This window comes from Littorina saxatilis, linkage group LG15, assembly GCF_037325665.1.
Source record: "Littorina saxatilis isolate snail1 linkage group LG15, US_GU_Lsax_2.0, whole genome shotgun sequence".
NCBI classification, from domain to species: Eukaryota; Metazoa; Mollusca; class Gastropoda; order Littorinimorpha; family Littorinidae; genus Littorina; species Littorina saxatilis.
This window is the reverse complement of record NC_090259.1, coordinates 31,707,865-31,719,770: the sequence shown is the minus strand read 5'-3', so window position 1 is coordinate 31,719,770 and position 11,906 is coordinate 31,707,865. Positions and strand designations below refer to the sequence as shown.

At 39.4% G+C, this 11,906-nt stretch overlaps 1 protein-coding gene across 1 annotated transcript in view; it reads left to right on the top strand.

Annotated features, from left to right (window-relative positions):
• Positions 1-10,696, top strand: part of LOC138947984 (uncharacterized) — a 17,539-nt gene extending 6,843 nt beyond the window's left edge. Inside the window, exons 2-7 of the mRNA XM_070319510.1 lie at positions 5,672-6,453; positions 7,371-7,631; positions 8,394-8,569; positions 9,421-9,508; positions 9,632-9,835; positions 10,535-10,696. Coding sequence (XP_070175611.1) covers positions 6,256-6,453; positions 7,371-7,631; positions 8,394-8,569; positions 9,421-9,508; positions 9,632-9,835; positions 10,535-10,696 — 1,089 coding nt within the window. The 5' untranslated portion in view covers positions 5,672-6,255. The remainder of the gene's footprint in view (positions 1-5,671; positions 6,454-7,370; positions 7,632-8,393; positions 8,570-9,420; positions 9,509-9,631; positions 9,836-10,534) is intronic.
• The last annotated feature ends 1,210 nt before the right edge of the window (positions 10,697-11,906 follow it).

The following is an 11,906-nucleotide window of genomic DNA, read 5'->3' as shown; positions in this document are numbered from 1 at the left end:
TTCCAGCCTGTTGCGCATTTCGACAACTCGACCCAAGCATAGTTACCATCGAAAAACAAAGACATCTGATTACAAACTAACAATTTGTTTCAGCAACTGTACTCGCATTTGGTGAGTAAATGAATATTTCTACTCGCCAGTTACATGTTTCTACTTGCCATGGCGAGTAAAATACTCGCTACTTTCAGGGCTGCCATGCTCCAGTTCACAGCTCTGTCCGTCTGTCTGTTAGTCTGTCTTCTACGTCAAACTGGCTAAATTTTTCCGTCTTCAGTAATCTCCACCCCCCCCCTCGCTCTCTTACTCCCTCTCTCCCCCTCCGTCTCTTTAGGTGCATATTTTTCACTGTATATACATACTATACCTTGCGTTTTACCCTTAGTCTTAGATCTTTTTGTTTACCTATGGTTGTCGTGTTTGTTTGTTTGTTTGTTTGTTCTCAGAGAGTGGCGTGCTATGTTTTTGTTGTTATTGCTGTTTTGATAGTTCGTCCTTCAACCTTTATATGAATGATGCAAAAATAGTGTTTTTTTTACCTTGTCCATAAGGCTTTTGTTAGTTAATAGGGAGATTTAATAAACGAAACGTCGGGACGTTTCGTTTTGAAGTTGTGGTAAACGTCATCATTTCGGGTGTCTCTCGCTGGAAAGGTGAAGGTCAACTGAAACGGAACGTGGAACGTCAAAACGCAGTCACGTTTTCCACCCCCAAAAAACGAACAATATTTCGTCAACTTTTGTGAGTATTTTTGCACACTAACAGTTTTATTTGTTGGCCATTTTATGCATTGCTAGATTCATCAACCCTTTCACAGTCTTTCAGCGCTGAGAATGTGTTCATTGGAGGTAGACAACTGTTGTGAACTGAAATATTTTGAAGGGTGCTGATCCTGGTACATTTATCCAACTTCATGGTGAGAAAGCAAATGGCGAAGCAGAAGTAGGTCATCGCATCGAATTTTTATTCTGGCTTCGTATGTGATTTTGTATAAACAAAGTCTGTGCGATTTATTTGGACTGAAAATAATCAAAGTATGCCCGATTCTGGACCACCTCCTGGGGTGTTTTTTTCCATTCTGATCGAGGACAGACGTGATAATTTCACTTGAAGATTTATCGCCCTTCCTTCATTCCGAAACGAAACGTGAATACATCTAAATCTTGTCTGCCGCCTATGCCGTCTCGTTTCACGTTCCGTTTCGCGGGGTGACTCATTCACCAAACGAAACGAGCTGCAAAACGAAACGTGCTGTCTCTTGAATCTCCCTACTGACAATACACTGTCAAAGCGTAAAGCGTCTCTTTAGGTGCTACAACTACACAGAAAGGGTAGACTTGTAGTTTCAGAGTTACAGAGAATAACGCCCCGACCGTTCTATTTACGTTAACGGGTAACTGAGGCGTGTCACCCTTTTTACATTTAGTCAAGTTTTGACTAAATGTTTTAACGTAGAGGGGGGAATCGAGACGAGGGTCGTGGTATATGTGTGTGTGTGTGTGTGTGTGTGTGTGTGTGTGTGTGTGTGTGTGTGTGTGTGTGTGTGTGTGTCTGTGTGTCTGTGTGTGTGTATAGAGCGATTCAGATTAAACTACTGGATCGATCTTTATGAAATTTGACATGAGAGTTCCTGGGTATGATATCCCCAGACGTTTTTTTCATGTTGTTGATAAATGTCTTTGATGACGTCATATCCGGCTTTTCGTGAAAGTTGAGGCGGCACTGTCACGCTCTCATTCTTCAACCAAATTGGTTGAAATTTTGGTCAAGTACTCTTCGACGAAGCCCGGACTTCGGTATTGCATTTCAGCTTGGTGGATTAAAAAGTAATAAATGACTTTGGTCATTAAAAATCTGAAAATTGTAAAAAAAAATTTTTTTTCATAAAACGATCCAAATTTACGTTCATCTTATTCTCCATCATTTTCTGATTTCAAAAACATATAAATATGTTATATTTGGATTAAAAACAAGCTCTGAAAATTAAAAATATAAAAACTATTATCAAAATTAAATTTTAGAAATCAATTTAAAAACACTTTCATCTTATTCCTTGTCGGCTCCTGATTCCAAAAACATATAGATATGATATGTTTGGATTAAAAACACGCTCAGAAAGTTAAAACGAAGAGAGGTACAGAAAAGCGTGCTATCCTTCTCAGCGCAACTACTACCCCGCTCTTCTTGTCAATTTCACTGCCTTTGCCATGAGCGGTGGACTGACGATGCTACGAGTATACGGTCTTGCTGCGTTGCATTGCGTTCAGTTTCATTCTGTGAGTTCGACAGCTACTTGACTAAATGTTGTATTTTCGCCTTACGCGACTTGTTTAATTCTCATCCGGACACGGAAACGCTTTATTCATATTAAGAAAGCAAATGGTCCACGTCTTCACAGGTTTTTCAAAAACGTTGTTTAGGTCATGATATGATAAGAGCACGCCTACATCACTGTTTCTAATTCTGGTGTTTGCATTGCTGATGTCAACGATCGTTAGCCAGAAAATCTAATCTTAATCCGATTAGTACACAGTCACTTATTGGTTATATTTTAAGTAGACATTTCTGAACAACCGTATAAGACAGGGTGAGTGTGGCCGATGAGTGTAGAAAAAAAACCCAGATTATTACCAAAGACTGGCATGAAAGGGAAAGCCTGCTTTTCCAAAACAAATTCAACGTGAGTGATGTTTGTGTTTCTTTGCATACACAGTCTTTCGTTCTATTGAATTCAAAGGTTGCGTTCAATACTGACACTTGGACCTGTCTACCCATGTTAAAATATGTTTGTTGCAGTTATTTTAGTAATCTTGAGTTTAGCTTCTTGGAAATCCCGTCGGATTCCGTCAGCAATTGAGAATATTATTATGGAGTAACAAGTTATCCAAATGTACACAAATTTTGCATATCCAATATCGACTTTTCTGACACATCCTTGCCAGCTGTTCTTTTTGTGTTAATCCAAGGTCAGATTACTATTAATGTTCCAACATGTATGCCTTTGCTGACGTAAGTCTTCCTGGTCCGAAAAAAACCACACCCCGTTGTGTTCGCTGAATAGACTTGGTAATTCCTGTTTATTTCGAACTCGTGATTTCTTTTCTCAGAAATAATGAAGGATATATTTCGGAAATATGGAGTTATAGGGTTCTTATTGACTGCGCCTTCGTCGAAAACATTAGTGTAAGTTCTTTCTAATATGCTGACTGTTAGTAAAAGATATCAGATATGTCGAACAAATGAATATCAAGCATGATCGATCCACGCTTCAAAGTACTTCAAATATAACGTTTATACTACTTGAACTATTGTTCTCTGTTGTTCAGCCACTGTTCGATACCGTCGTCGTTTCCTTTCATGTTATTTAATTATAAGATGATATAGCGTTGAGTAATCTTGATAACCACCTGACTGAAGTCAGTTTGCCTTAAATATCCCGCAAAGCATACATAACGTCCTATGGAATGCATTGACGTAAGCGTCTATTATACATCTCGAAAACTAACTATTGGCAATACTCAGAAATGAAGAATGACACATCATTATTCAAATTGAATATTACATCGATGACGGTAGCAATCTAAATCATAGTTGGAATGTGTGTTCAAGATCTTTAAGAGAAGGCCAAAAAATAATGTATTGATTGTAAATTAAACAATAGCATTGCAGCTGACACTAAACTTTCTATTCATCAAAAAATTAGATGGGGTTCAAGACATTATATAACCAACCAAATTAACAAAACATACACACACACACACACACACACACACACACACACACGCACACACATACACACACCCACACACCCACACACACACACACACACACACACACACACACACACACACACACACACACACACACACAGAGATAAGCCTTCTTCAAAGTATCATAGACCAGGCGTCTATGGTTACAATTATGGCTTGTATTTCAGTCAAGACCCAGCGGATGAATATCAAGGGACTCACGAGCCTCTGGCGAGTGAGTCCCTTTGATATTCCCGCAGGGTCTTGACTGAAATACAAGCCATATAAAAAATTACGAGTGTTGTAACCTGTATATCCCATGAATATCTAAAAGACAAAGTGTGAAGGAAACATCAAGCTTTAGTTGTCTGTTCAGATGAGGCACCTCTGCACATACCTTATTCTAAAGGCACGTCTGTTGATCTGATCAGTGGTGCAGTGTTCGTGGAAGGGAGGTTACTCTAGCTTTACTTCCAATCAGAACAGCGAGGTTCGTTTGCTGTCACTATCACTATCAGTTGATTCTTCGCTTTTGTTCTTTTTTGACTCGACCTGCACCCAAAGTGTAAAGATAAACGCTTTGTTTATTGAATCGCATACCTCAGATACGTATCATGGTTTTGTCTTCTGTGAATGTTGTGTTTTCTGTTGTTTAGCCATGTGAGCAATGATCTTCAATCCACAGAAACATGTTCGGTGCAGGGTCAAGCGTCGGCAGAACTATAGTTCCTCGGCCAAACCGAAATCGGAATATATATATATAAAATATATGTTAAATATATGGATAGAGTTATTAATTACTGAAAGTTGTCAGTTACTGTATGAACAAAAGGGTCTATGCGGCAATACCAATTCGCTGACTGGCACAGGAGGAAAATCACGTGTTGTAAAACTAAACTTCGAGTAGTACTTGTTGTAATATGCCGAGTCACGCATTCACGGTCTTCCTTTCTATTGACTTCAACGTTCAACTTTGACACGTTGGTTCTTCTACTCATTCCGTTGCACATTCATTAATTCAATTGTTTCATTCGCTTGCGGCTTCGTGGCAGGCGGAAGAAAAAATCAGCCAGATAGGTTTTCGTTATTAATTGTCTGTCTGTGCACTTAAAAGACCGTTGGGTCGATATATTTGTGAATGTATTGTTTTGTCAATAACAAACGTTCCAACAACCTACCTTTCTTGTTTTTTTATTCTGAATTTTGGAACGTTGGCAGTCTCTTTGTTTTTGGATTTATTTTAACAATCTGAGGTCAAGACAAACTATTAGGCTGAACCTGTGAACCGTGGCGAAATTCTATCACTGGCAAATTGTAAACCGAAAGTGGTCACGGTCGGAAACACCTTTACACCAAGAGGTGATTTTTTCTTGTTCCCATTCAAAACTGCGTCATACGTCATTGTTTCATTCGACTCTTTATAGCTTATATTCATTGTTTTGGTTCCTTGTTACTGCCACAGCTCATCGGGCCTTTTCACTAGTTTAACGTTAGCGCCTACAAGGCAATGTTGGGTTAGATCAGATCACAAGAATAACAGAGACGAAGAAGGAAGGTCATGAGATATCTAATTATGAATTAAATATTGCCTTATGCCAATGTGTCGTAAGCTCTTTTTTGGGTGTCAAGCAAGGATCAAGGGTGTGTCTAAATTTAACCCCTCACTGCTGACGCAAACCCTTTCCGATATGAAAACATAAAAAGAAAGTATACTATTCATGTGATAAGGATTAGCTTCCTGAAAAAATATTCACTTACTGGAAATGACCAGCTCAAAAATACTAAATGTGTAATGCTACATCGAAGTGTGTGTGTGTGTGTGTGTCTGTGTGTGTGTGTCTGTGGTGTGTGTGTGTGATTGCGACAGTGCAAGTTCGAGCTAACGTCAGCGTCCATGCTCACAAATGTGTCTCTATTACTTTCAGTCTTCAACAGTGTCCTTCAAAGACCTCACGTGATGAAACAGAACGCACGTACCATATCATTTACGTACACATAGAAAATAACCGAATGTCGACAGCTGGTGTCGACGTTTTCCCCTGTTTTCAACTCCGTGATCGTGCAGATCCTCGCATGCGCATATTCGGCGGAAACTTCAGCATCATGTACGTCATGTGTGATAAAGACTTTGTGCGGCATCAAACGATAGAAGGAACAGCAAGCATTGGACAACAACAAAATCTGATTCAGTGGATGGCCGATGTTGGCACTCCTTACAAGATGTGATGTGACCAGTGTTACCACACTGAAAATGTGCTGTTGAGTTGACATGTTTTGGATACACGTGGTAAAGACGTAGTAAAGACGTCGTACGGCATCAAGCGATTAAAGGGACAACAAGTACTGGAGCCAAACTGACTCAGTTGATAGCACTTTTGACACTCGATACGGGAATTTGAAAAATACAGTGGTTTTAAACTGAAAATGTGTTGTTCGGGTGAACTTGCTATTTAGTTTTTCATCGATGATAACAAAGCAAGAGAACTAAACTTCGACTGGATTTTTTACGATGCCACCAAAAGCGGACCATTTGAAAAGCTCCAAAAGAAATAAAAAGATTAGAGCAAGAAGCGACGGTACCACAAGCCGTCAAACCGCAGCTGTACAAATGGACGAACAACTTCATCCAGCTGATTTAAAACGACGTGAAAGAGTAATGGAAGTTACACGAGAAAGATATGAACAAGAAGTCAAGGATGCATTCAAGGTATGAACTAAACTCATTTGTCAGAATGCGTTGCCCCAGTCCATTTTTACATTGAGTCAAGTTTTGACTAAATGATTTAACATAGACTGGGAATCGAGACGAGGGTTGTGGTGTATGTGTGTGTGTGTGTGTGTGTGTGTGTGTGTGTGTGTGTGTGTGTGTGTGTGTGTGTGTGTGTGTGTGTGTGTGTGTGTGTGTGTGTGTGTGTGTGTGTGTGTGTGTGGATCGATTTCGAGGAATGGACCGATCGTCATAAAACTGTACATACAAAAAGTTCAAGATGATACCCCCAGAAAATATATTCCAATTTTTCGATAAATGTCTTAGATGGCGTCATATCCGGCTCTCAGTGAAAGTTGAGGCGGCAGTGTCACGCCCTTTGCGTTCAAATTGATTGACATTTTGATCGTTTTGGTTGAGCAATCTTCGATGAAGTCGTGACTATGGGATTGCACTTCAGCTTGGAAGCTTAAATAATTAATCAATGACCAGTTAGTTATTCTGGCAGATATTGTAAACATACAACTTTGGTTTCATATGTAAACATTTTTTAATTAATATGCATACTATTAAAATCGGTATATTGTCAGAACATATTAGGGAAAATACGCGTTTGCCGCTTTACCACAACCTGTGAACGCTACCTGTACATATTAAAGAATATGCATATTACCTAAAATTGTGGTGTTCATCATTTAGACATTTTCCTTGCTTTGATTTTTGAATACTTACGAATTTAAAAATGTTCAGGGAATATACGTAAATCATGTGCACAATGTTCACTGCAAGACAACAAATCCATGGTAATTAAACGTACCTTTTCCACCATGAGCACTTCTTCTCCCTCGTCATATCCTATTTGAAACAAATAGAATATGACTAGTTATAAAACAAAAATGTCACATGTTTCTTTTCAGCATCTAGACGAGTTATGCCCTGGGAAAGGTAGTAAAAGGACACTAAGCAAACAAGACAAAACAAAGGCGCTCTCTGCTTCGTGTCAAAAGTACACAGATGACAACTTCCCAAACATTGGAACAGTAGCTTATGCTGTCCCCCACTTTTTCATCGGAAAGCACAGTCTTAAACCAGATAAGGATGGCCTCTTCTTCCAACACACGCAAGAGAGTGATGTTCGAGGTGACAACGCACAGTCGAAAGTAGGACGAGGATTACGGGTAAATATTGGTGTTCATCTACAATACAATACCGTACAATACAATACAGTACAGCACAATACAATACCTTACAAAACAGTAACATACAAAACATTACAATACAATGCAATACAATAATGTAATCTTACAAAGGTAAAGGACCTTTCAAGAAAATGTATACACTCTTTAACAAATTTAAAAAAAAATTCAAAAGTTCAATAAATTACTCAAACCTACCTTTTTCGAAATAACTAAGGACTGTGAAAGTTGCTCTAGAAAACTTGTTTGAGCTAGTGCCCAAATAAAATGCATTCTGAGTAATGCATTCACGAACACTCAGATCATCTGCCGACTCCCTCAAGCTCAACATCCCCCACACCAAACTCAAAACAGCAGGTCAACGCTCATTTTCTTTCCAAGCACCTAGCCAATGGAACACACTACCTCTCCCCCTCCGTCAACAACAGTCCCTCGAATCATTCAAATCTGCACTCAAGACATTCCTTTTTTCCAAATAATCCATGCATTCTACACTGCCCACCCCATCCCACCCTGAATAACTGTACATATTTTAATGTTTGATGGTGTGTGTGTGCTAGTGACTTTAAGTCTCCGTGTGTGTGAACGAGTGTATGTGCGCCTTGAGTCGCCTGTCGGTGAGATATGTGCGCGTTATAAATATTCGTATTATTATTATAATGCATTTTACAGGGTAAGGTTCCTTATCCCTTAATCTTAAGATGATTTAACAAATAGCATACTAAGCGATACGTCTGATTTCAGTTGCTCAGTGAGGAAATGGAAAAGAATGGGGATAACACAATGTTTACCATTGGAAATATTTTGTACGAACAAGTACTCATCTGGCCCGATGCAACTTCGGAGGCCCGCGAGAACTCCTGTCCGTTGCAGAAATACCTCCTGATACAGTACCCTCACCTGTTTGCCGATAAGGGAAGGTACAACATTTTTTAATATCAAGAAACCTGCAAATATGTGTATGAATATGCAAGGACATGTATACCAATGATAGTATATTATAGTCATCATGGATTTGTTTTATAACTGGTACTTTTTTCACAAAAACATATGAAATTTGATTTGCATAAATGTACATATTCAGACTACACTAAAAAAAACACGAATAAGTATTTCTTCATCTTTGTACAAACAATTCCAAATAAACCTTTACACACGAATATGAAAATACAATTACATACTGATATGCATTAAACACTTGGAAATCCTTGGGAAGGTTTAGAGTTTTGAGAGCGTACACAAAGATGTGAATATTGCTATTCTGATAGACACGTAAAAGGATTTGTGGCTTGTGGTTGGATAGCCTCACCCAACCCTATTTCGGCGCTCGACAAACATTCTCGCGGTTCCACGCATACTTGGCAAAATGTGATTCTGTGACAGGTCGACAGACGATATAATTTGCGACAAATATATTCTCACACCAGCCCAGGAACTGCAGTCCACTAGACGGCCTTTCCAATGTTTTGCACTGAATCAGCAAACTTTCCGTTAAATATACAACGTCCTTTGTATGCAATGTTGGAACAAAGATACCAATCTAAAACATTCAGTTGTTGACTCTCTTCTGAAATAATCTACCCAAAAGTAGGATTGAACATTTTGAAGTTCAAAATTACCGTGTTTAACCTGTATCAAGCAAAGAGGAATCAGATCAATTTTAATATCAATTTCAGGTTCTCAAAATTCTATTGCTGTTTGTGAACCTGCTAAACACTGTGCGTACTTGAGCGATGCATGATCGTTCTTAATTCTTTGTTGTCGCTGACAGGTACTACACTCGTGGAGGAACCGAGGACGGAAGAGGTGAACCAGATATAGTAATCCTACACAAGACTAAAGGTGTGATCATTATCCAGGTGAGTCAAACTTTGCATCTGTCATGAGTGTTTTTTGTAATGGCATCTTACTTCGAGCTTACTCACTGCTTTTACGACCTGTTGATATTTGCAGTCATTTTCTTTTGTTATGTTCAATTTCAGGTAAAAGCCTTTGGGACTCATAGGGATCCAAAAGGAACAAAAACGAAAACGAAAGCTGTCAAACAACTTGAGATCGACGAAGAAGTGTTCCACAACTTGTTTCAGCATGATAACCACCTGAAAACGTTGAACGTGTGCAAGGTTTTCGCCTTACCAAATTTGACTGAAAAGGAGGCGAACACACGGTGTAAAATCTCAGAAAAGGTGAGAGATTAGATTACAAACGACATTAGAAAGCTCACACTCTCGATCATTGCACTGCCGCTTACTTACTGCAAGCACATGTCATGCTTGGAAAACCAAATATGTTCCCTAGTGGTGTGCCCGTTAGATAACATTGTTTAATGTTACCTAACCTGTCTCGAGATAAGTCATTTCCTCGGTCCGAGGGAAGTATGTCGTTTTCTGTCTCTTTTTTTTTTTATCGACCTAGACTGGAATCCAAGAGTTATACCATATATTTTCAAATGACAGAAACAATGCCTTATCTCATTACAAGGCTTGTAAGTTCAATGTGTACATTGTTCTCTTTGGGCATAATAGTCAAATTACCAAATAATGTAATAAGTACCTTGCAATAGCTTAGTGTTTTGGGGTTGTCACATGAACTTCTTCAGGCTGATTTTAACATTATTTAAGCAACATTACCATCTCAAGTCAGCAGTCTTTTATGTGGGCATGTCAATTTCATGGCCAAAAAGGTCTTAACATTTTTGTGAGGTAAACACAACCAAACACACGAATAGGTAGATCTTTTTTTTCATGTTAGACTTAAAGTAAACAAAAACTGTGAATTAAGATGACTTCTATATATGGATTTAATATTGAAAGGGACAACCGTAGGGCACATGACATGTAAATCAGCTTACAACAATCAGCGGTGTTCTTATCTTTTGGTCCCAGGACGGTGTGAATCTCCTGTGTAAAGATAACCTCTTTGGTGATGACATGGAAAAAGCTGAGGCAGAATACAGCCTGCAAAAGTTGAAAGATTGGTGGAACAAGCTTCCGGACAATCCAATCTCCCTTGAATCCATTAAAGACATTGTTGCCAGGTTTGTATGAGTGTGTGTGTGTGTGTGTGTGTGTGTGTGTGTGTGTGTGTGTGTCTGTGTGTGTGTGTGTATGTGTGTGTGTGTGTGTGTGTGTGTTGGTCTGTCTGTCTGTCACTTTGTCTGTCTGGGTGCTTTCCGACAAATGTATGTGTGACAAAGGTAATGTGTTAGACTTTCACATCGTTGCTCGATTTCAGAATCGTAACTTGAAACTATCGTCTCAATCAAAATTAACTAGTACTCATTTGGACCAGAAGGTAGCATAGAGATATCTTCTTCTTCTTCTTCTTCTTCTTCTTCTTCTTCTTCTTCTTCTTCTTCTTCTTCTTCTTCTTCTTCTTCTTTTTCTTCTTCTTTTTCTTCTTCTTCTTCTTCGTTCGTGGGCTGAAACTCCCACGTACGCTCGCGTTTTTTGCACGAGTGGAATTTTACGTGTATGACCGTTTTTTACCCCGCCATTTAGGCAGCCATACGCCGTTTTCGGAGGAAGCATGCTGGGTATTTTCGTGTTTCAATAACCCACCAAACTCTGACATGGATTACAGGATCTTTTTCATGCGCATTTGATCTTGTGCTTGCGTGTACACACTGGGGTGTTCGGACACCGAGGAGAGTCTGCAAACAAAGTTGACTCTGAGAAATAAATCTCTCGCCGAACGTGGGGACGACCTCACGCTGACAGCGGCCAACTGGATACAAATCCAGCGCGCTACCGACTGAGCTACATCCCCGCCCTGCATAGAGATATGATAGCACTGCTGTTATGTTTGTTTTAACTTCCCGACATCCCAGGTAAGAGATCATATTCATTGTAATCGAAATGTATAGTCCACACATTTACTAGTCGGGTATATAGCTATTCTGATGGACACGTGGGGGAATTCGGGGGCTGTGATTGGATGGTCTCACACATCCCTTTTCCGATCATCAAAGCATAATGCTACGGAAGTCGGCCATTTTTGCCAATATCCAAAAGCATATTGGCAATAACAAAGACGCATGGTTCCGGTTTCTTCCACGTGTATAAAGTACACGCATACCTCGCCAGGTTTGTTTGTGTGACTAGTCGACAGACGATGCCATTTGCTTTGTGTGTGTTTTTGTTGTTGCTTAATGTACATGACATACATTACGTGTAAAATCCAGTTCTTTAACAGGCAACAATCCTTGCAAATTTCCAGAAGCTGCAATCTGAAGCGACTTATCTCTGATTCTGGCAG